The sequence below is a fragment of the Dreissena polymorpha genome, chromosome 1, assembly GCF_020536995.1.
Source record: "Dreissena polymorpha isolate Duluth1 chromosome 1, UMN_Dpol_1.0, whole genome shotgun sequence".
NCBI lineage: Eukaryota > Metazoa > Mollusca > Bivalvia > Myida > Dreissenidae > Dreissena > Dreissena polymorpha.
The window spans coordinates 182,251,576-182,278,131 of NC_068355.1; the positions used below are offsets into that span (position 1 = coordinate 182,251,576).

General features: G+C 34.4%; 2 protein-coding genes across 8 annotated transcripts; both read left to right on the forward strand.

The window, feature by feature from the left end:
* The first annotated feature begins 408 nt into the window (after positions 1-408).
* On the forward strand, positions 409-6,311 carry LOC127864854 (iduronate 2-sulfatase-like). The gene is made up of 2 exons (XM_052404756.1): positions 409-1,200; positions 6,306-6,311. Exons 1-2 carry the CDS (start codon positions 409-411, stop codon positions 6,309-6,311), a joined length of 798 nt encoding a protein of 265 aa, XP_052260716.1.
* Positions 6,312-11,250: 4,939 nt separating this feature from the next.
* Positions 11,251-25,254, forward strand: LOC127864185 (uncharacterized). 7 transcript variants are annotated; one of them, XM_052403883.1, is made up of 18 exons: positions 11,251-11,372; positions 11,582-11,632; positions 12,629-12,711; positions 13,395-13,512; positions 13,996-14,043; positions 14,418-14,468; positions 17,910-17,989; positions 18,544-18,615; positions 19,030-19,144; positions 19,418-19,509; positions 19,946-20,020; positions 20,346-20,415; positions 21,631-21,671; positions 22,107-22,232; positions 22,899-23,007; positions 23,764-23,845; positions 24,171-24,454; positions 24,984-25,254. In XM_052403883.1, the coding sequence occupies exons 1-15, from the start codon at positions 11,330-11,332 to the stop codon at positions 22,923-22,925; spliced, it is 1,092 nt and encodes a 363-aa protein (XP_052259843.1). In that variant the 5' UTR covers positions 11,251-11,329; the 3' UTR covers positions 22,926-23,007; positions 23,764-23,845; positions 24,171-24,454; positions 24,984-25,254. The 7 variants fall into 7 exon arrangements, with proteins under 7 accessions (XP_052259843.1, XP_052259847.1, XP_052259845.1 ...); XM_052403889.1 differs by lacking the exon at positions 12,629-12,711 and having other exon boundaries at positions 11,323-11,372; XM_052403887.1 differs by lacking the exons at positions 23,764-23,845; positions 24,171-24,454; positions 24,984-25,254 and having other exon boundaries at positions 22,102-22,232; positions 22,899-22,917.
* Positions 25,255-26,556: the final 1,302 nt, after the last annotated feature.

The following is a 26,556-nucleotide window of genomic DNA, read 5'->3' on the forward strand; positions in this document are numbered from 1 at the left end:
ATTTGAAGCTGACAGACGATGGTTATACAAATGTCGGAAATCAGGGCTTATTTGCTCGCCGTTGTGATAGGAACACTATTACGTGGATACGATTGTAAAAACGTCTTGTTTATTGTCATTGACGATCTTAGACCGGACTTAGGATGCTACAGAGGCTCGGACTTTCCGGCGACAACGGACCCGCCAATTTACTCACCCAACATCGACCAACTGGCAAGTAAGAGCATCTTGTTTAAGAGGGCGCACGTACAACAAGCACTCTGCTCTCCGAGCCGCACATCTTTCCTAACTAGCCGAAGACCAGATACAACTCTGGTCTGGGACCTGAATGCATATTGGCGCAATGTGTCTGGTAATTTCACAACGATACCACAATATTTCAAGAACCACGGCCACATGTCCGTCGGAATGGGGAAGATCTTCCACTCACCCAACGTTAGTGGACATGACGATCCAATATCATGGTCCTTGCCATACCATCGCGAAAATCCCGGTAAACTTGAAGGTCACGAAAGAAGTTGGAAGTTCGTACCAGACAACGACACGATAGCAGACCCTCTCCAGGACATGAGGATCGCTAAGGATGCCATCACAACACTGGGCTATTTTGCAAAGGGAGGCAAGTACCAAAATCAGCCATTCTTCTTAGCCGTTGGGTTTATTAGACCCCATTTGCCATTTATATCCCCAATATCATATTCAAAGCACTATCCCCAAGAAAGCGTAATCCTACCCCGGAACCCCTTACCACCTGTACACATGCCGCCAGTTGCCTGGACGAATATTAACGAGTTAAGCCAGTACGATGATATGGTGGCCCTCCAAGCCTCAGGCGCTATAAACTCCAGTCTGCCGGATAACACCACCCTTGGCCTTCGTAAAGCCTACTACAGCGCCGTCAGTTATCTTGACGCAATGGTTGGGAGTGTGCTCGATGAACTGAAACGATTAAACTTGGATAACAATACCATCGTATCACTTATAGGTGATCATGGATATCACTTGGGAGAGCACGGCCTCTGGTGTAAGTTCACCAACTTCGAATTGGCCACGCATGCGCCAATGATAATTCGTATACCGGGATTGACCGATCAAGGAATCGTGACAGAGAGTCTTGTTGAAATGGTGGATTTATTCCCCACACTTGTGGAAGCTTCCGGTCTACCCAAACTGCCAGTATGTCCACCCAATTCAAAGTCGGTAAGAACGTGCACCGAAGGGGAAAGTCTCATGCCACTAGTCTCAAACCCATCAATGAAATGGAAAAACGCCGCGTTTTCTCAATACCCTCGAACTCAGTCTATGACCAATATTATGGGCTACACCATCAGAACCGACGAACATCGTTATACGGAATGGCCCGAGTTCTCGTATACCACACATACTCCGGATTGGACGAGATTACACGGGAAAGAACTGTATGATCACACAATCGATCCGGATGAGAACGTCAATAGGTCAGCGGATCCCTTGTACGCCAACATTACACGAATTCTGAAGGCAAGACTTCATGCTGGGTGGAGAGATTCGAGTCCTTCCATCAACCCATCAGTTATCGTCGGTTAGAAGAATGATATTACTGTGTGTGCTTAAATGTTAAAATCGTTGGCTTGGCTCGAAAATTCGTTGTTTTTAAAGAAAAATATACAATTTGTTGTGTTGGTACCTAAATTCGTGGATTTTCAATATTCAGAAAAAGGGGTGATATAATGGGTTGCAATATGATAAACGGATTTATGATACGCCGAACTAATGTGCTTTGACTTACAGGGCGTTTACACAGCGTAAGTCAAAGCACTGAAGTTCTTTGAATCTTTAATTCGTTGATCAGCCTACCGAAGTAACCCACGAAAATAAGCGCCCAACGAAATTTATGGTTTCACAGTCATGAGTTTGGCTTGATTCATGAATAACACCTCCCAACAGTAGGGTTTACTTATCGGCGAAAATAAAGACTTTGCATTTGTCTTGAATTCACATACCATCCACAAGTTTTTTTGCTTATTATAAAATGGAGGACAGAATTTTGCTTTCCTTCATAAGTGAAAGTGTTTATTCCAATTGTACACCACTCACAAATAATCGGTACGTATATACACTTGGATACTTTTTTCACGAAACGTCTATTCAAATCGATATAGCTCCCTTATTTGTGAATGGATTTTGTTGAAATTTCAAACAAGCATAATTCAACAAAACCTTATACTTCCTGTAAAACTAATTGGAATTGATCAACTAAAACTATGTCTTGTATTAGTCTTTGTTTAAATTTCAACAAAATCAGTTCAAAAACAATGGAGCTATATCGATTTGAATAGAGGTTGCGAATAGGTGTTACCTTAGAAGAGTCTCCAAGGGTATGAAATGGTATTCGTATGTATCTGGTTTATAATGAAATCAATCTTAACAAGGTTTTGACCCTGCGACGTATATTTCCAATAACAAAATGTATGCCTTAAGTCGTCCGTCCGACTTTAAGCAAGTTCCTCTCCGGTTTGTAAATTTGAACCACACAAAGTAATTTCAAACTGTATGGCAGAAATACTATTCGTACTCAAAAAATGCAGAGACTTTATAAATAAATATATATATATATATATATATATTCCCCGATTGCATAAAAAAATATTCACCTCAAGCACGGAACCTAGCTTGGGGCACAGATTCGGTACGTAAGGGAAGGGGATGGTCCGGGTCCCTTTCCGGAATTTGTTTAAGTTAAGTATATGAAATGGTAGCTTCTGAAGCTTATTTTTCTAAGTGTCTATCGATGGTTATTTTGATGTAAATATATAAATGATTGCATGCGCATGAAAAATTTAAAAGGATGTTCACTACATAATCATTTTCATCATATATGAAATCCACAAAAACAAACGCTGATTACGTATAGCTTTTTACAAAATAATCAATCTAAATGTGACAATCGAATGATTGTATAAAATGAGGACTTGCTGCTTCGGTGACAATGTTTATAAAAGGAAGTACCATAGAACTATTCTTAACACATAGATTTGAGAAAATAACATTCCGGACCAGTCTGTGTTGTTTGCACAGACCGATGCGGAGTGACAATCTGAATCGATTGATTGTCTAAAGATAAACTAAAATAAAGTAAAAAATAAATCGGAAAATATAATAAATCGGGATAAGGAATCGTAATGAGGCAATTACAAGCTAATTGTTCGTTAAATCCCATGCTGTTGGTGCCCATTAGAACCGTCTCATCGAGACGATTCTAATGAGTACCAACAAAATAGTGATTTGGTCAAAATTAACAAGCTAGCGGTTGGAATAACCCCGCTATCGGGGAATCGGAAAATGTCCTCGGATAGTACGACATAACATTTGTATGCAAATATATTTGGACCGTTTCTGTTCGGAGACCGTCGTGTTTTAACGACGAAAACACCAAATGCAAGTCAAATCACAACCATTTATCACGAAGTCCACTATAAACTACGTCAGAGACATGTAAATGAAAGCATACCGAACATCTATTGATTTTTTTTTGTAGCAGACAACGGCAACATGACAGACGACGTATGAAAGATTGTTGATAAATGGAGAATTTACTCATCATTATTACATTCTCAATTGGTTAATATTGTTTCAAAAGACCTTAATTAAAGATGTGAAGAACATGTGCTTGTACACAAATACCAAGATCGTGTATGAATAGTTGGGCTTTCAGCCCCGACGGGATATTTCAAATACCAGTACTAGAGAAAAAATAAACCCATAGGCTTATAATTTGACACGAAGCCAATTACGCTACTAATAAGGATAATCAGGTATCGCATTAGTGGAGAAAACTATTTACAAAAAAAATATCAAAATATGACTATTTGCGAAAACAGTAGGCCTTATAGACTTATGAAAAGTCTTCAGGCCTACGGCATACTGTTGTCGTGAATTCTCTATATTGCTGATCCGAGGCTATGAAGTACGTAAAATAATTAACGGCGATATTGACAAAGATCGACTGTTTTTATTCAACTGAACCGTTGCTTTAGAAGAGATGCGATGCATGATATAGCAAATAAATAACAAATATGCCACTTTACCTGTATTTGTTGTGAGATGTTTGCTTGATGAATTTCAGCTTTCATTCACTTCATGAACCGGCTTGTTGTAAAAAATAGAGCGTTCCTTTAATCTGTAATAGAAGGATGGATTTGGGGCACACAGGTTTTATAAACTTATATTGAATGTTTATCTTTTTTTATTTTCTCTTTTGTCTTTTGTAAATGTTTATCAATCTATTATTGCCGCATTTTTCAGCTATTACGTCATACAGTCAATTTGATATTGTATTGCGCGACCGTCTTTAAGATGTTTTCAAAGTATTATTTAAGACAGTTGACAGCTTATTGCAGGATGCTAGTCATGTGAAAAGCTCTGGAATGAGCTTTTTGCATGACTTACATCCTGTGTTAAACTGTCACCTGGTTTTACAGACATTCATGCTTTGCGTAAGAGTGGTCGCTTTACACAAGATATAATGTTTATATATATATATATATATATATATATATATATATATATATATATATATATATATATATATATATATATATATAATGCTATGGTAAATGTCCTGTATCGATGCGATGAGTAATAAATGATGATCGATATTGTCATTTTAAGAGAAGCCCCTGACTGAGTCTACATACATATTCATTATATGTTGTAAAATGAGTAAATACAACCGTTTATAATATCCGTTTTTTTGGCAGAGATAAATCAAACTATATTCTGTTGCAAAAAGAAGTTGGATTCATTTTGGGCAAATAAGATGTTTTCAAAGTATTATTTAAGACAGTTGACAGCTTATTGCAGGATGCTAGTCATGTGAAAAGCTCTGGAATGAGCTTTTTGCATGACTTACATCCTGTGTTAAACTGTCACCTGGTTTTACAGACATTCATGCTTTGCGTAAGAGTGGTCGCTTTACACAAGATATAATGTTTATATATATATATATATATATATATATATATATATATATATATATATATATATATATAATGCTATGGTAAATGTCCTGTATCGATGCGATGAGTAATAAATGATGATCGATATTGTCATTTTAAGAGAAGCCCCTGACTGAGTCTACATACATTTTCATTATATGTTGTAAAATGAGTAAATACAACCGTTTATAATATCCGTTTTTTTGGCAGAGATAAATCAAACTATATTCTGTTGCAAAAAGAAGTTGGATTCATTTTGGGCAAATAAGGTCTGTCGTCAGCCGACTAGGGATGGGGTCATGGGCCCCTTGTGCCTGACCACGGAGTGTATATTGAATATACACTCCGTGGCCTGACCCTTGATCGAAGCCTGCACTTTAAAAATTAGCAAATTTATTATGGTTTATTACTTCGAAAAGTGCTTCTCGATAGAGAAATTATATGGTCGAATAAACCACATTATTTGATGTTTGTGTAAACATTTAAAAATGACAAACATTAAGAATTTCATCAAAAGATTTGTTTAGTGTGTTTCGCACGGTATAGATAATTTTAACGGCTCTCCGGATACATTTTGCGGGACATTTTAAAATAAAAACGAATATGCAGGCTGGCTCTCTAATATCATTCTTATTGTGCTCTTAAGAAGGCTCCCATTAATTCTGGAGTTTCTGGTAAAGATACAATGGTAAAATGTCGAACGTACTTCATCCCAGACAATCTATATCCCAAACTTCCCCATCAGATGACGGGCGAACATCTAAAACTCAGGTGATGGAGCCGAAGAGGATCACGCCTCTTACAACGTTGCAAACAGAAAATGTGCCAACTTCAATCATAGAGGGTACCCCTAAACGTGGACGACTATTCCATTTGAAACAGGAAGAGTGCAAATCAACCGAGAACACCAAACGGCAGTATACGCCATGTTGATGCCAGTTTAAGATGTGAGGACAAGATTAGCCCCATGTTAGCAAAACTGAGGATGACCCCAGGTAAGAGGGTAAATACCAGGGTTTCAGATAAAGGAGTAAAGGGGTCTTTACAAGGCAATTACAAGCATATTGGTGAATAAAATCCTATGTTGTTGGTGCTCATAAAAATTGTCTCATTGAGATGATTCTAATGAGTACCAACAATGTAGGGTTTTGATCAAAATTAAAGAAGTTAGCTGTGAGAGAACGCTCTGAAAGATTTCCAGTAGTTACATCTCCCACATGTAACACCCCTAGTCATTACACCTCCCAAACTATAAACATAATTGATTAGATTAGGCAAAATAAAATAATATGTCTTGTTCCTGTTACATGCTCTGTTTTTATTCTTCAGATTTGACATAAGAAGATAGAAATAATAACAATACAATCTTTCTTTTCAGTGTAGATTAAATGGTTGTTATTCAAAATTATATTGTTAAATCACCCTTTCCTTTTTATATTGTTTGCAGAAGAATTTATAAGTTTGTGGAAAATTTTTAATTTCCCACATTTTTAGGCGCCAAATTTAAATGCAATTTATTTCATTTGGGAAAACCACATGCACACTCATGTGTTTTCTATTTTCCCAGTTCCTGGACTTGTATAAACTTAAATTTTGACAAGTTTTGTGTGTTAATATTTGCAAAATGAACAGGACATTAAATCATCATACACAAGCGAAGACTGCCCTTTGATCTGGAATACAGAACAGCTGCCTTGTAGTCCAGTGTTATTTTAAGAACTCTTAGGAATTAATCTTCAGTTTTACTTTTAATTTGTGTGGGAATTTTAAAAGAGTGTTGCTACTGTTAATCAAAAGTCAATAAAATAGTGATTGATATTTCATTGGAGTAAATGGAAATGCTGCCGTATTTGTCAAAAGAAAAAATTGTTGATTGGATTATCTGCTTTATGAATGGGACCTGTTTGCAACTTTTAATATCGGGAACAAATATAATTATATATACATATGAAGACAGTGGATTAAAGGTTAGAATTTTTTTATTTTCTGAAATGAAGTTTATCGGCTGAATTAATTTATCCATTTGACTGGATTCCTGATGTGACAGAGTCAGTTATAACAGTTACCACTTTGCGATCGATTTTGGGTTCGCTAGTTGTTGTTCCGTTCGACGAAACTAAAAAAAGACAACAACTGTACTTCTGTCATAAGAACCATTAAAGTGTATATTCTGATGACCCAAGTTTATTTTCAAAGTGTAAGAGTCGTCAGATTTGGGCACCTTTTTTCAGTGACATGATCTGATAAACATTAATGACCTAGATTTAAATTTGTTCCGCATGACAATATGAGTGGAAAAGTTTAAACAACGATTTCTATTGGCTACGAGATTATCAGTAACCAAAGTAACCAATCAAATTCTGAATTATTTTTATTTTGGGAAAACAGTTATGCGGCGTGGCGTAAAATGTTCAATGTCAAAATTTATACACTTTTAGGATATTACTTCTACGTTTTGCATCATTTTTATTTTCGTACTAAACTTTTTCTTACTCGAGGCAGAAAAATAAGTCTAGTGTTGGCAGCAAAAATTAGGGTAGGTCTGGTCACCAGAACCAGACATTTTGTTATGTTTGGCCCTACTAAGGTGTGATCACACCTATAATGGGGCACACTTCACTTGATTAATGATGCGTCTGCTTTAATCAATATTAATGTGTGTTTCAATGAGTCTTTATCATTGATTTAATATCTCAGCATGATTGAAGAAACAAACATTTTAAAGTTCTCTGTAAATAGAGTATTTCATTTGGATCAATGAATAAAGTATACTTTACCACAACACTTTACTTTAATTAATTTTATCTATAACATGCAGCAAATATAGTAATATGTTAGTGGGTATGATCACACCTACAAATAAATAACTTATATTCACAGATTGGAAATGTGATGTAAATGACACACTTTTAGATGATGGCTGCTCAATTCAATAATTTGAGCAACCATTTATCTTATCAGTGCCATGTTACATGACAAATCCAATCTGTTGCTCATAAGTTATCTATTGGAAGGTGTGATCACCTAAGCTAATCAATATCTTGGGAGGTGTAATGACTACACCTTGAGAGGTGTAAAGTCCAGCAGGGCCCTTGCTACACTTTGGGGGATTGGGGCTGGGGTCCTTAGAGGGGGGAATTTTGCATCGTTTTGGCGTAAATGGAAATTTTAGAAGATCTTTCTACCAACCATTCAACACTTTATATTGCTATATTTTAATGTAATTTACATAATAAACATTAAATCAAAGGTTACTAGCACAATATCAGCTGGCAACATAGGTATAAAGGTAAAAAGGGGAGGGGGAGTTTTTAGCTGAAATAGGGGAAAAAAGTATACTATTTTAAGGGGGAATGGGGCAGAATTTCGGCCCCAAAAATGGCTAAACGAGAGCCCCTGAATATTTGAAAGGGGGTTTCTCTCGCTATGCCGTATTTAGTGAAGGGTGTTTCTTCCAAAGAGGGTTTGTTCCGGTAATAAGCAAGCTTTGCCCGCTCTGGATTTGCGTATGCTCTCTGTATGCCAGTGGGTCAAGATACCAAAAAGTACTACAGTCTTTAATAGCTAGTCATATGTTTATTGCTTTCATTAGAAGACTTAAACCAATCTCCTATTTCCCTCCAGTGCTGTCATTCATAATGATACGAATACGACATTTGGACCTATCCGTACACCATAGTAATCACACACTTACACAATTGAGCTGATATCTGTCAATAACAGATGGTGTAGTACATGCAAACATTTCACAGAATAAATAGTAATGCACCTTTTATAATGTATCCTTAACTATACGCAGATTAATTGTAAGTGTACCTATACGTAGTTTAATTATGAGTGTTAAGCTTAATGACGATTACGAATTACAATTTAAGTGTTTTCGAACGTAAAGGTATGTTGTCTTGCAAGTAAATAGAGCGAGCGTTAATCAAACTTATCATAGACGTTAATAGTTCATCCAATCATCAATGTTCTACATACAATATTATCACGCTGTAACTTTCTTTTCATACAATTTTATATAAGTTAGTAGTGTGATTTAGCAAATACGGCAAATACGTATATTTATGTATATGCATGTGATTGGTAACGTTTGACTTTGTACCAACTAAATAATCCTGCAGTAAACGGTACTTCATTAAAAGTCACACAGCCTTCACGATTGGGTCATTTTTTACATGCACTAGTATCTAAATAGTTTAATAAAACCGATGAAATCACAATCAATAACTTATATATAAACTGTGTTTTGTATCAAGTACTTTGAATTCGATCTAAAGGTCAAAATTATTTGATCAAAACAGAGAAACGATAATTTTAATAAGATGTTAGAGTTCAAAACTAGTATACATATTAATTAATACGAGCTTACCAATATACATCGTTCTTTTGCACGTCAATAGAACCAGTTTGTATCGAGCAATTTCATTTTAAAAAAGTAAACAAACAAATAAAGATGCATTCACTGGCTGGTAGGCGTCACGTACAATTATATTTCTATAAATATGGAGGCACAGCTTTTGCTTTTTTAACTTCATTGTTGAATTTGTGTTTGTTCAAAAGCATCGCTGTATATCAGTTTAGACGTGAATTGTTCTTTTAATATGAACCAAAACGCTATAATAATCTGTATGAAATTGTGAGGATAACTGACGTATGAAAATCGCCAAGAATAGTCATATTCATAGATCAGATGTTAATGCTCAACAAAAAATGTTAACGAGTTTTGCATTCAAGGTGCCTTACAAAAAGAAGGTAACATGATGAATAATATGCAAGCACAAAAAATTAACTAATTTTGTTTCTTTAATTTGTGTGTTTTCGGTTTCATGAATCATATACTTTCCAGCGTAACCTGTCGACTTTTGAAACATTGTCGTCGACTTCGGTTGAAGTCGAAAAATCCGCACATCCTAATGACATTTCAGAGCGATATAACATAATTAAATATAATCGTATTTTATGTCGTGTGTGTACAATTAAACAGCGACAAACTGTGCTTTAAAATGAAGGTATTATGCTATTAAGTTATTGAGTTATTGACTTTAGCCCGCATAAAATCCTGCTCCAAAGGGAGAACTAATCGAGATAATGCTGTCATGAAAGTACTGAACTGAAGCTTTCGTTTGTTTGTTAAATGTACAGCGGTGGTTAGTTAGTGTATTTGGAAACCAATTAAGCGGCTTCATTTCGGGGTCGACACTGGCAACTTGACCCAATGCTATATGCTATATACACAGCCTTTATTCCTATCAAATCGCAAGTGCAGATAATTCTTAAATTATTCCACATAGTAAGTTGATAACACTTTCCATTTTAATTTAGTTATGTAGCTGTTATTGTTTATGACCGTGAATAAAGCTTAAGTTTAAAAGTGAACTTTTGACAAAGATAAACATTATGGCATGTGCTGTTAATGCATTTGTGTATTAACATAGAGGTTTGATAGTTTCATATGACATAATACACTTCTTGCATATTCACTTAAAAATAAAAACGCACCTATCGTATATTTTTGTTTGCTTTTTGCCCGGTTTTCGGGAAAATAAAATTAAAACAATATTAATATCTTTTCTAATCCAGTTTAGAACTTTTAAAATGAATTTGTGTTTTACGTAAACTGTTCAATATAAAGTGAAACAGTTTAAAACAAACTATCTTGCATATGAATGTAGGTATCATTTTGCTTAAATAATGGTATTTCAGAATATCTACGACCATCCCGTTTTATTATCGTATGCAGTACAATCAAACATGACATAATGTGAACACATCGCATATATTTTAATCCCGTTTTTACCCCCTTTTTATATTTTATTTTGAAAAAAATAATCCCGACGACAATTACTAAGATAAGCATCACAACCCCTCATAAGATGACCTTAATCATTGACAAAGGGATCGACACTGCGATGTATTTATCCTGGTTTGCGTGATCATGCGGACCTAAAGTTGGTTCATCCTTACATCATGTCGTTTCGTGTATATGTTCGCGATATGTATACTGTACCAAACAATATATAAATGGAGATTAATTATATAAACAATGTGAACACAGAAGCCGCTAGAAACGGCATAGTTAAGTATATTAATCTTATATTTGTGTTTGCTCAACTTGTATATGCGCCAAATCGGATCATAACGAATGCTCAACTACGATGTTACGCTTGAGTGTCGTGTTAAATAGAAAAGCACTGAATAAACTAGCTGATACTGATTGCTGTGGGTTGAGACAAGTTCACTGAGTCTCTGGCCTTTTTACAGTGCAGAACTACACACTTTCCCGTTCCTGTACTTTGTTCACAAGTTAAAGATAAGCAATGACATACATTTAACGCAAACGCTACCTATAAATGCCAATTGTATTAAAGTCAACTATCTGCAGGACACTTGAAGGTACGTCCAATCTCTCTTCATTTTCTTATCTATTTAATGCGTTATATTTTCCTAAACTTTTGTTTGTCATATACATAATATATAAATTCATGTGACTTTATATTTTTACTTTTAAACCTGGCATCTTCACATATATGTTTCGATAGCATTTATTCAAATATAAAAGAGCAAAACACTGCAATGTCGTGATAAGTAAATATCTTTTTCAGAAATGGACCTTGTAATCCTCGTTGTGTGGTTTTTCCTTTGCTTCGATTCAGGTATTTGTTTAGTTGCAAAACCTTCGTTTATTTCGCTGTTATAAATTACCATTGATTTAACTTAAAATGATTAAAAAATGACGATCTTACTTTAGAATGACGTATAAACCGTCCGTATAGCAACCCAATCATTGATTGTCAAGACGCAATCGCTCTACCTTCTGCTTTTAATTTGCGATACTCAAGTGTTAAAGAGCATTTACAGTGTGCATCATTTGTTTTTATATGGTGGCTAAGTGTGAGTTTTTGCATTTTAAGATCAATAAAGCTTTGCATTGACCGTTCCAAGGCGGTGGCGCAAGCTTTAATAACAACTTTACGTTTAATTACTCTTGTATGTATTGTGTTGAATTATATTAATACTTGTTTGTGTCAAAAACGCCTACACACATTTATCTCATGTAAATGTGTATGTGATTCTGGAGTTTGATTATTATTACAACTTTAAAATATACAGCTGATATCACACTATATTTTATCTTAACTTTGTTTGAAATATTTAAAATCCTAGAATCATTTTATTGTAAGGCAACGATTTTTTTCTTCTGTAGTATGGCTAATTGAATGCGTTTAGTTTAAACTTCTTTATTTTAGCTCGATTGCATAGAAAGCCTAAGGCTTATTTTTAAACGCGCTCGAGTCCGTTTTCTGTGACTAGAACCAGAACCTAAATGCGTTTAGTGAGTTATTGAAAGTCATGACAACGTATTACTTGATATTTAATATTTAAGGTAATCTTTGAGAGCAATTAGAACAATGTCATGATAGCTAATGGCATTTTAGACGAATACATGATACAACGAAGAAACATTGTTTGCGTGTTAAGTCTTTATATGATTAGATAAAGCGTTTCAGTCAATAATACAATTTATAGTTTTAAAAAGATGGTGTTTTAAAACGCTCTTAAAAACAAATATCAACGATCTCAAAAAAGCAATTGATATTATGATTATCTTATAAACTATCACCTACAAATTTTGAATTATTTGTTCCAAGCAACTGGGGCACACTGCCTAAGCTGTACATCTATGCCTAGTAGTTTCCCATGTGTTACCTCTACAACATGTTCAACTGGGCAAGTAAGTATTGTAATCAGTTTTACACTCCTTAATTCAATAAAACATATAACAATATCATTGCAATGTGCATTACAAAGCTAAAACGTGAAGTTGTGTCTTAGTGTTTACCATAATATGCAAAACTTACGTGATGCGATCAATTTTTGCGTCCAGGAATGCTATGCTAAGTACTTGTTGAACCCGAACGGAACGGTTAATTACGAATTCGGTTTTCAGGACAGTAAGGTGTGTATTACATTTGATTTAAAAATGCAGTAAACACCCGTAGTGTGTGTACATATTTTAATAATTGATAATTATATATCTAAAAGGAGCACACAATTCTTACATGAGCAGGTAATGGAACAATGTCCATTGACAAACTGTATCGATTGATTTTGCCTTAGCCTTTCAACACTTTATTATTCAACAAAGCATCATGATGTTTTTAGTAAGTGTTAATCTTTCTGCTATAAAATTTATTTCTATGTTAAGTCCATTGAACTTAGACCAATAGTTTTCTGGACAGGTACATTGCTGTTACTCCAATTGTAATAACTATTGCACGATTATTGTCGTATTAAGTTTATTGTATTACGTTGTGTAGGATATTGGTAATGTGCCTTACTAAAAGTCAGGTCGACTTTTCTCCTGAAAAGGTTCATGCAAGTAATGAAGCTCTCCACGTTTATACTATGTTACAGACTTGCCCCGGTCATTCAGGTACCCATGCGTTACTTGGCAAGCGTGCGACTGGCGATGTCGAATTATGTTACAAATGTTGCCAAGTAGATATGTGTAATCAAGGGCCAATTCGTACAGGTTTGTGTCAACATTGATAAACATGTATTCTTTGCAATCTTCTGCCAATCGCTAGCAAGCATCCGTACTTCTAATCATATATATGTTATATATAAATGTATAGTTATGTAAATCACCTTCGCACTAGTAAATAGGGGACGTTCGTCGATTGTGGGGCTGACTAACCATAACAATTCATAAAAGTTAAACCGTATTTGATGCGGCACTACTAAACAGAAAAACAATTATGCGAGGGTGGCATAAACGTCACATCGTGTGTACTAGGAGATATATAAATGCGGTAATCAATGTGAATGATTCACACACTATTAAGTTTTATGTAGTAATATGTTCGGTGTTGTTAAATAATAGTGATGCTAAATATCATGGATTGTATCATGATCTCAGTAACGTCTGTCAAGAGCTTAAAATTGAAGATTTTCGTTACTAATAGTTTACATTACTCTGACTAGTATATTATATGGTTAAATGTTTAATTTTCAGGCTCATCAACATCTGACCAGCCAATGGTGGTTCCGACAACTGTGACCGGTAAGAAAATTTAGATCTTTGAGTAGTGAGACGTTTCCGTTCCGCGATGTCAATGTGAAATGAAATCCAACTGCGACAAAGTTCACAGATATAAACAAACAGAGGTCGCATCTTTGCTTTGTCGAACACATATAACCACAAACGCATTTTCAAAACAAATATAGGCGATACGCGATGCTAACTATTCAGACCCATTGCAGGAAACCTTACACTGTACAATCTATACAACGATGAATTTTTAGTTTGAATGTTGATTACCAATTAAGCCAGTACCGTTTATTGTTTTCTCGGAAGTACGGAATAGTTCACCTCCTATTGCGTATTTTTACGTATTTATGTAAGGCGGCTTTCAGGGCGTATCATTTATGTTTCAGTTAGTACGATCACTTTGTCAACAACAGCTCAAACAACCCTTACGACCTCAGGTTTGTCAACCTATTTTGTTTTTGCATTTAATTATCTTTAAAGGAAGCTTAAAGGAACTAACGATGTCATTCGTAGGTAAAAAGGTCAAACAAGGGCAGTGACGTCACACATCTGGAAATAGAAATTCTTTGATAAGATAAAGTATCGTGACATTAATGGTAGCAAAATGTCCCCGCATTGAACTCACGGTAGCGGATTTTGCAAATCCTCTTGTAATGCAAAACGTGTAACAATTTAATGCATTATGATAGATATATTTTCTTGTGTTGAGCTAAAGAAGCTTTAAGATTACTCTTATAAAAAATAACTTGGCATGCACGCTTTTAGATGACCCTTTGATGTTACAATGATTTAAGGTTATGTAGCTGGATGAAATGTTATCAATGAAGTCAATGAATTAAATTTTATTTGTTGCGGAAATAATTGTTATCGGAACATATAAACCCTTTACAAAAATGCATACGAAGTGCTCAAAGTGAGCTAGCGTAGTCCAAGTATGTTTCAGCGTCCGTCATCGTGCATATTAACCGTACTCCATGCGATGTGAATTGATGTACTAGAATTCAACACGTGCATATCATTTAAAATAACATTTGGAAAGAATTTGTATATCAACAATGTCTATTCGAGATTACATGTGTTATAGGTGTGATACAAATAACTAGCTCTCCGGTATACTATTGGTAAATTTATCGTATTTATCAGATACCCGCCATGTCAGATATGATTAATACCTTGTTGACATTATGGAATCCATATTTTATCGGATAAAATCGTAATACAATTTGGTAAACATGTCTTTATCATATTCAGACCAATTTCAAAAGTTGTCAAGTGCGGTCGTAAACAAGTGCACCGGTTTACATCTTATACATTTATGAAGCCACAATTGGGACGGTAACATTGACCATATCTCGACTAAGTTCAATAGAGTTCAATAAAGGCTCAGGTGCAGTTTACTTAAAGGTCACGTAATCTAATAAGTGACGATTGTCGTACTATATACGCGCTTTTGAGCATACAAGGTTTTCTTTTCCCACATTTGGCAAACGAGTGATTTCTGGTTTAATTTTTACATCAATACATTTTGCTCTAGTGATATCAGTTCACCGACCGATTTAACCATATTAATCCCGCCCACATTTAAGATATGCATGCCTCTATATATTGTTTAATAAGTGTTTAATTACGTCAAACAAACTGAAACTTACTTTTTATACATGTAACCAAATGTAAAATCACGTGAATCTTGGTAAGAAATGTTAAACAAACTGTAAATAGACGGACGACGTAAAAAATATTGGCGACATCAGAAAAATACAAGAACAAACTAATAACACAACGTTTTATATTAATTAAACATCAGTTTTCAACAAACATTTTAATGAATCGATTTCGCTTAAATCCATCTTAACTTTCCACAAAATCTGCATGTTTAAGCAATAAAACATAGTGAGTGACACGTTATGGTCATTAACCCATTTATGCCTAGAGTCTAGAAAAAAGGCCTAAGCAAACAGCGTAGACCCAGGGTCTGCGCTGTTTGCTTAAAGGAATTTCTGTAAGAAATATTCTAAATATAGAATTTAATATACTAGACATCCCTAATTTTGGAAATAAATTGATCCAATTTAGTAGGATGGGAGAGTCGACTAGGCATAAATGGGTTAACGATCGATGAATACATGGCGGCCCAAGCACAACGACGCAAACCGCTTCTGCGTAAGTCGGAATTTACTAAATATGAGTCGCGTTCTGAGAAAACTGGGCTTAATGCATGTGCGTAAAGTGTCATCCCAGATTAGCCTGTGCAGTCCGCACAGGCTAATCAGGGACGACACTTTCCGCCTAAACTTGATTTTTGGTAAGGAGGGACATCCTTAAAACTAAAAATACCATAAAAGCGGAAAGTGTCGTCCCTGATTAGTCTGTGCGGACTGCACAGGCTAATCTGGGACGACGCTTTACGCACATGCATTAAGCCAAGATTTCATATATTCTTACTTGCGTGTAATATAACCAATATTTTGATAAGACGCGCGAACGTTTAATTGTGGAATGTGTGTTTATAGCAAATTACGAAAATGGTTGTGATTACTTCAGCTTCGAAGAGTAGATTTTTTAAAACAAGTTGTTAATAATCTATGTTAAGTTCATGCTCTATATGGCCACTTAGGTGCAAATGAGCATTGATTTCATCGGATCAAAATTTATGTTATTAATCAATTAAACATTTTATTAAAAAACGCATTTAAAATGATAATATATTATGACAATAAAAGGGTCAATTCTGTCGGACTTATAATTTACAGAGTATTTGCAACAAAGCACGTACAATGTTGAAAACAGAATTGCGTACAATACACATTTTGTCATCTACGATCCTTGAAGCCCCAACCCTTACCCGATCCTTGAAGCCAATTGAAGGGTTAAACATAAAATAAAATATAACTACGGCATTGGCAGTGAAAGCGTTTTCTACATAGTATCTTAAACAAATATATAAAACGTATCGATGACGTCTCTAATATCAATAATAACGTGTTAATGAACCATTTACTTTAAATAATTTGATATCGTTCCTTAAAGCCTCACACCTTGAAATGAAATACATGGAAAATCAAATTTAAGTATAAATAGGAAAAATATTTTACCTATGCCAATGAGAATATATCTGGTGGTTACAAGGTAGAAATCCGTCTTTTTGCGCTTTAAAACTTAAAAATAATCGTGTTTGTCAAAAAGGATGTATACGTTTAGAAATCCAACTTTCGGTTTTAAAAGCGGTACCGTTTGAAAAATAATAAATTACTAGATAACTAGGCTATAGATTTAATTTTATCTATGCCAATTAGAATATAGCTGGAGGTTACAATGTAGTAATTCGTCTTTTTGCGCTTTAAAACTTAAAAATAATCACGTTTGTCGAAATGGACGTGAACGTAATGCAATACTACTTTCGGTTTTAAAATATAAAAAAATTACTTACTCACTTGGCTATAGATTTAATGACAATTTTGCACACTTTCATCTATATGTATTGATTTACATGTATTTCATTTCAATGTGTTGCTTTAAATGGACTTGACGGACTTCATACGAATACGTAGTCTAATTTCAACTTTAACGCTAGTGGTTTAAGTTAGTTTCGTTTCTGTGTTATGTAACACATAATTTGCAAGTATTTCAGTCGGGCGGGTGTTGCAGGGGTTGTAGTATTATATAATTTAAATGTCTTTCTGCGGTCTCAGAGCTTTTGCCGATATCGTCAAATATTCCTTAAGATGTAGCTCTTGATGCAGATTGACATATAGATATTTGACGTTAATGTGTAGAAAAAATAAATGTTAGTATAATGAGTATGCCTAAGATATGGTCTTTTGCTTGTTCTGTAAATATAGATCTGAGCTACACATATTTCAAGATTGTGTTATTTTAAGGTGGGGATATCTGTCTATCTTGCACTGATTCCCCTTTGACACGAGAATGTCTCTATACTGTGAACTGCGAATCACACGAGGTAATGTTTTTAAAGACGTCTATCGTTTTGTTACCCCACTAATTTCGACTGATCATTAATGCCCAATCACCATGTTTTATTATTATTACAAATATCTAATACATTACAACATGTTACATGGACTGCATATGTTTGTCATGCGTTTAGAAACATTAAGGTCGATTATGATGCCCTGTGTGTTAGAGCATAGTTTTTGTTTTAAAATAACAACACATTCTTTCTTTACAGTTCTTTATTGTTGATTTACGTAAGTCAATTAAAAACCACCCAACCATACACTTGAATTTGAAATTGAAAACTAATTTGAATTGCTTATATTAAACCTTATATAATGGAATATTATGATGCCCTGTGTGTAAGAGCCCAGTTTTTGTTTTAAAATAACAACACATTCTTTCTTTACAGTTTTTTATTGTTGCTTTACGTAAGTCAATTAAAAACCATCCAACCATACACTTGAATTTGAAATTGAAAACTAATTGAAATAGCTTATATTAAGCCTTATATAATGGAATATTAATTGCGTATTGCATTATTGTGTTTTAAAACTTCAGAGTTGTTATGCTGACGCATTCGAGAATCCAAATGGGGACATCGTTTTCAATATGTGGTGTCGGGATAGACAAGTAAGTAAAGAATAAATCAATTATTAGTTTAAATGTGTGTTACATAGATTAACGTTTTTTAATGATAATTGTTGTATGAATACATTTGTGATTGCATACTTACGGCTGTTAATATAAAGTATGTCCTGGGATTTTCAGTTCCTTTATATTTAATTATAACTAATAGTATGCAGTTCAAGTGTTATATCGTCCCATTGGTGCAAACATGTACTTTGTGCCTTCTAATTTTAATGTCACATGGTACATTTTTGCACCCAGGGGGTGCTAAATTCTATATTCTTTGTATTATATAACATGTACTTAAACGTGGTTAATAATATGTTGTATAATGTTAAAACACAAATATTATGCATTAAATATAAGCACGTTTGATGAAGTATTGTAGTAGATATGTTCTATTCACGTTTTCATAAGCTATGTGGCTCTTTCGGCAAACGTGAGGTTGTGAATCGATCCAACGGTAGCACGTTGCTATGCGCCCAGTGTTGCCAAGGAAACCTTTGTAACGCTGCCGTCTGTGGACAAACTGGTATTCATATCACCTCAATGTATTGTGTCAATGACATTTTGTATTAACTGCTTATTATTTAATTTATGAAATGCACTCAATTTTCTTGGTTGTTACTATTGAATGAATGAATACAAGCTGCATTGTTTAACATTGTTTTGTTTTTCAGAATAATACACACTGCTATCATTGTTAATTTGACTTTATATGTTTTATAAATAACGCATGTACCGGAATTTGCAATTTGCTCTTTATCCTGATATCAAACTACATATTATACCGCCTCCATCAAAGGACTGCCCTCTGTTGGACCCGTGTGTTTCAAGTGTGATCAGGCCAGCACGCCGAGCTCGTGTAGCACGATAGCGCTCTGTGGACGGGATGATGTATGACTCATTTAATATTGCTTCGTTGTTATCATTGGTGTTTGTCACAAAAAAGTTTGTTTGAAATAAATGTTCGCATTAATTAACGCATATGTATAGAACACCAAATGATGTTATGGTCATAATAGGTTATCGTATTTTATCAAGGATTAAACTCGTTATTCGCCTTATATATCAGCATTCTGTGTCCATTTAACACTTGCCCATATTCCGATATTGGCTTTCAACAAGAAGACATATGTATACAATATGTTTTAGTGGACTTCGCAAATAAAAATATCTTTAGTTATTGTTTGTGATCTTTAATCATTCACTTAATGTGTTATTGATTATCTTTTTCTATATTAACATAATAATATATCGACATGAATACTACATTAATATTTCCATTATATATTTAACACAATAATTGTGCATTGCTTTGTACTATATTCAGGTATACCACCTTGAGAAAACCCTTAGTTCGCTAACCCACGCAACGCTATACAAATCAGGATGTTTGCACAAAACCGTGAGTATTAAAATAAATATGTCTATGCGGCAGATATATACGGTAGTTTATATGATGATTCTGTTCAATTTAATACATATAAATTAGTGTTATGTTTTATCTAAGCTTTGTTCTATTTAACAAATAGATACAATATTTATACAACGTCCACATCCCATGGGATTTATTGATACTTAAAAGAAGCTTTGTTACCAAAACTGAATTTTAAATTTAATGGTTTATTTTGCGAAAAAAGTGGGAGTTTATTTGTTTCGTTATGTTTTAATCCGAAGTATTTGCAGTTTACACTATATTAATAACTTGATCTCGTTTTGATTCCTTCAAGCATTGTGAAAGACACGCTCAAAGTCTAACCTTAATTGGAAGGAAGAGACATGACAACACAGTTATTACAGGTAAGATTTGCAACTCCAACATTATGAAAACATACAGCACACCTTTGGACTATTAAAACTACAATTTGTTACTGAGCAATTCGTTGAAACACCAATTTAAAGTTTCACAACGGAGCTTTGACATACAGGCATAGTTTTTAAAAAGAAATATGAACATACTCAGGAAAGCGTTTACATTCCGAATACTTTTTCAAATCATACAGGTCGCGGAAAACGTTAAAAATACAACCCTTAAGTAGTTTACATTTTTATATTAATCACTTACCAATATTACTCTAAGTTTTCGGACACTTGCAAATAATATATGTTGTTCGTTTCTAAAAAAATTAGATACAACAAATATTCAACCAATACAGGTGCCCAAACATTAAGAGACAAAAACAAAGGGGTTCGAATATATAGAATAGGTTAACATTAATGAACGGATAAGGCTATGCATTCTGGATAGCACCCATTGCTTAAAAGAATTATATAACTTCCTTGTTTAATATCCCGCTGTATAGTATACATTTTTTATATAAACTTTTCTCTAAGCTGTTGGGTGAAACAATTGTTATTTCCGGCATGAACAGTTGGCTACACAATTAGGCAAAGGTATTTGCATGCTGGGAAATTTGTCGTCTGCTAAAATGTCGTCTGCTGAATTTCTAAAATTAGCATTTTCTTCATTTTTTTTTCAAAAAATACTATATCAGAATAGCAAACAGTTTGGATTCTTATGAGACGCCACGTTCTGTGGCGTCTCATCTGGATCCAAAATGTTTGCAAAGGCCTTCAGAATTCGGTTCCAGCACTGAAAGAGTAACATCATTCGTCTGCCAGGTTGTATGACCTTAACCCGGTTATAAAAACGCCTGATTGAATTGTCACTAGATAAGCGGAACAAGGAAGAATTATGGTAAAGTAGCGTTTTGAATTCATTGTCCGAACATTTAGAGTCACGAACAATTACTACTTTGGGTCAAAAAGGTCCAAAATTTTATCAGGTTAGAAAACTTCGTAGAATTCGTGGAATTCAGACCACAAGAGCAGAGTGGAACGGGCCAAAGATGGCGACAACCCAGCTAGTCTGCTCTATGCATTTTACGTTAGAGTCGTTCTCTTCGTCAACAAGGACGAAGTGGTTGCTGGGTTTGCCGTGTAAGCCAGCCCTGGACCCAGATGCAGTACCGACACTGTTTGGAATTAATGTTCGAACAAGTAACCTTGTTTCAGAGGTGCAAAGGCCTACTGCAAGGAAAAGAGAAGTCCAGAGGGTAAATGCTATTACGGTTTCTCTTGTTGATAATGCTGTTTTTGTTCTTTTTTAATAGAAATTAATAATTTATTTTTTATAGCTGTTGCTAAATTGAAATTGTATAAAAGTTAATCGATAAAGTGGTTAAATTATTTGTTATGCTTATTTTGAAATATTGTTTAGGTTAGTCATGGTAGTAATTGCATTAATGCCAATAATAATGGAACATAAATCGCAGAATTTATTGTAGTTTACTAGTTCAACAGTCCATGTTTTGCACGATGTCATATAAAAATGGTTCGTATAACAAAACAATTATTATGTAGGGCTTCCTCTGGCTCAAAAATTACTTTAGCCAAATTGTCCTTGTTTTTTAAAGTGTAGATGTTACAAGTTAAAAATAGTTCATGCTGACATACAAAATTGTTAAGAGATCCAAATATTCATAGTTTAGATCCTGAATGAGCACACAGAGGCTAAGCAGCAGATGGTGCCATCACAAGTGGGCAAGAGTAATCTAGAGCCATCTGAGCTGGAAGTGCAACGGACCCAGATTGCCTCTGAATCAGTCCAGACTCTGGTAGAAATTTGTTAATCTTCATTTATTCATCTAATGTTCTTTCTTTTATTATCATATATATTATTATATTATTATATATTTTTTTTTTGTTATGCGGTGCTCACAGGAGCTTATAATTTTGCTTTGCTTCGGTTGCAACTAAGAACACAAAATTTGCCGGGTCTATTTTTAAATGTTGTGCAGGTATATAAATGAAACTATATTCATTAAAAACTTATTATGTTTACAATGTATAATATCCCCGAAACTTTTTGTTGGTTTATAATACATGCATGTTTGTCTTGAATATATTATTTTGTGAAGCCACACGTTTTCTACCAGTATCATGTATGATTAATGTTTTGCTACATATGTAATAAGTTATATATATATATATATATATATATATATATATATATATATATATATATATATATATATATAACACGTAACACATTTATGTTGCCCAAAATGATTGGATAAAATTTGGCTGAATCTCTTACAAATTTTGTTACAAAAATCAAGTTGGCTAAAATGTTGCTACTTATAACTTCAATCCATAGTGGCCTCTAGCTGTTATTTGCCTAGACAAAAAAGACTATTTATTGTTACAAATTATAATTATATAATACGATACCTTTTCAAATTAATGTTTTTTCCTAATCGAAAGCCAAATAACCCTTACAGATTGAGCGCACTGAACCAGCTATTTAAACCAGAACTGCAAGATGAAGTGGTGGACCTAAACAACAACAGCGTCAGCTTTGATGAGGATACGCCTGTCGTTAAACCGCAGGTACGTGCTGTTATTTAATTATTAGTATGTATTTGTTTGCTTTTATAAACATCTTACTGATTGTAAATGTCCTGCCACAATTGGTTATAGAAGAGTAAATCAAGCGAAACGAAAGAATACAATAATATGTATATGGCTGTTATAAGTGTGTATGCAAGATCTTTACAAATGTTTGGTGAACAAAAATTCACTTCTTAAAACTTTATATTTATACAGTGCAGTATAAGGTAGGAGAACATTTCAGAAGAACATGTGTCCAAAACATTCAATGAAGCAAAATATTTAATTTGGAAATTACACTCTACTGTACTGTGTACAGACAGTCATTGCATCATGTATCATGCATGTACTACATTGTGATACTATATTTAGATAAACAGACCACGCTGATCATTATTGCTCTAAATGGTAACACGGATAATTATTGCTCTAAATGGTAATATGGATCATTATTGCTCTTAATGGTAACATGTCGCTATTAACTTATATTTAGGATTCACATCTTATTCATCAAATACGCTCCGATTGTTCTGAAACAAGAATGTAATGGTTGATTTTGTGAAATGCATAATTTCTCAAGCTAGATTTAATGAAATGCAACACCACCCTGTTCTATAATTTGGTGTTGTTTTTTTCAACATATTGTGATTAAAATATTACAGATTGATATATATTTAAATCTCACTTTAATTGTGAATAAGAATTGCAGCGGCATGAAGAAACACTTTTTATGTAGAACTTATAGTTTTGATACAGGTAACAGCCCCGCAAAAGAAGCAGACGTCAGCAAAGGGTTGCCAAACTAATATTAAAATACGTGAAAGGCATGCATCAAAAGGTAAGGACATATCAGAAAATAAAAATATGAAGTTGATAAGCATACATTTGAAAATATATTAACTTGGAGTGATATTATACTGTTGTTTTTAAGTTAGAACCCTACTTTCAAGGAAATTGTATAAGATCCAGCTTCTTTTTGTCATCTTTTGTTTTGGTTAGAAAAGCATTAACCTAATTAACCAAAATAAAGGGATGTCTGTGCAACTGTGTCAAAACACTATTGTTGTAATGGCCACTATTCTCCTAAGTATCATAACTATTGTTTTCAAACCTCAGAAACTTATCCTTTAAATATCATATCAGTTTTTGTTGCTTTGTTTCAGGTACACAGACTCTTGGCAAGCATGCAGTAAAGATGGCTTCGGTTAGGGTCCAGTGCCAGACAACAAACCTTTGCATGTCAGTCAGTGTCCAGTGCAAGTTACTGTCTTCGGATCAGAGCATTATACTTACGTCAACACCAAAGAAGGCACCGCCCACCACCTACAGCAACCCAATTGATACTTCCTTCCAGTCTGTTTTTTTAGCCGGTTATGAGGATGATGTAACTGCTGACCCTGACTTTCACTTAAACCAGACGTGCAGCACAGAAGCAGATCAAGAAGAAGTAACAAATTAATTCACATGCTAATATTGTTCACCTTATAAACTAAAATTGAAACAAGGGACAAAGTAACACAACCAGTCTGACAAAGGGAGACAACTCAAACTGAACTGATTGTTTATAATTAACTCCCTTTGTTTTTTAAAATGAATATATTTTTAGTCGTGGCGACCTTGACCTTGGAGATATTGACGTAATTCTTTCGTGCTACACACCGTCCCATGATGGATAACAAATGTGCAAAATGATTTGAAAATCTCACATTCGCCAATCTAATAATCAGTATTGTCCGTCGGAAAACTTGGTTTAAAAGCAGTCTCCAGTAGTTTAAATAATAAAACTTCTTATAATGTGTTTATTTATTTTTTTAATTTGCTTACACATTTAGAGAACAAATTTGAATTCTAAATTGATATTATTGAATGATTTATACAGAAATGTACATGGGTATTTTAGTAACATGTTAAATTTTATGAGTTTTTACATATAATTCTTTGCAATAGATTTTGAGCAAAATTCTGTTTTATTTCAGAACTGATGTCCGAGAGCAGAACAAGTACTTAGTATTTGAAGAGAACCTGCTTGAGCTGTTTAAGACGTGCCTTCAATGTCGGTTGCCTGCAGCAGGACACATCAGCCAACGAATAGGCTCATACATAGGCAGACGTGTGATTGTGGCTACTAACGGCGGTGGGAGTCCCAGCCAAAAGTGCAAGACATTCCAGCTGGGAATCTGCTTCTCAGTGCAGCAATACTGTTTGCTGGCTGCACACCTACAAAAGTGCTGAGACTTTTTTTCTTTTATGAACCTACTTTGCATTTCGATAAGCACATTCTTCGAGCATCAAAGATCATTCCTGTGGCTAGCTGTGGAGGCTGTTTGGAAAGACCATACATCCCCTGCATTGACTGCCATCAGGGAAGAGGGCAGGAGTGTCACACTAGCTGGCGATGGCAGATGTGACAGCCCTGGACACAGCGCTAAATATGGAACCTATAGCTTGATTGACATGACAACTGGGCATGTCATAGGCTTTCATTTAGTGCAGGTTAGACATTGGTCTTAGTTCAATGTTTTATACCAGGTTTTCATTGATTAGAGTAAATTATCAATAAATATATATCTCTTGCTACTGTGATTCCCTATTTCAGTGCCAAATTTCAGAATAAGGTCATGCTTTACAAGACACAGAAAACAAAAACACTAGTGGTTTAATATATATATATCATGTTAATTGTTCTGTTTGTGATACCGCATTTATTTTTCATTGGAATTTAATTTGTTATTAATTGACATTCAGAGCAACAAGGTGTCATCCAGCTACCACATGGAACTTGAAGGGTTGAAGAGAGGCATTACTGCCTTACAAGAGATGGGGATACTAATAAAAGAGATAGTAACAGATCGCCACATGCAGATACAAAAATGGTTGAGAGATAACCATCATGAGATCAAGCATTCGTATGACGTCTGGCATGTGGCTAAAGGTATCCAGGATTTTAACTATTTCATCTGATTTTTATTCATAATCATTTTTGAAAAGAGGCTTTAGTTGAATGAGGTTGGAGTTGTGTTACGGTTTACTTCTTATTAAATGGGATAAGTTGATATAGTCATCACATAGAGAGGATACACTACATTTAGTTCACTGTAAGACATAAAAAAAACAGTTTAATCAACAGCATTTTTATTTCTTGTTAAGCTATTTTACATGAAACTGCATGTGGTGTTGTTTGAATGTGTTTAAGCTGTCAAGAAGAAGCTGGTTGCCCTGTCAAAGCAGAAGGATTGTGATCATCTCTTCAAGTGGATAAAGAGCATCACGAACCATCTGTACTGGGCAGCAGCCTCCACTTCAGATGATGATGGGGCGGTGATCGTGTCCAAGTGGAAGTCTGTCTCCAACCACATACAGAACATCAATCATGGTGTAACGTAATGTACATATACTATATATAATATTAAGAATTTATCTCATTGTACATTATGGTATTGTTATTGTCGTGTTATTGTAGTATAAACTAATTAAGAAATAGAACTTTGAAATTTAGAAATTGATTATGTAGATGTGTAATGTAATGGGTTATAATGAATATATTATTAT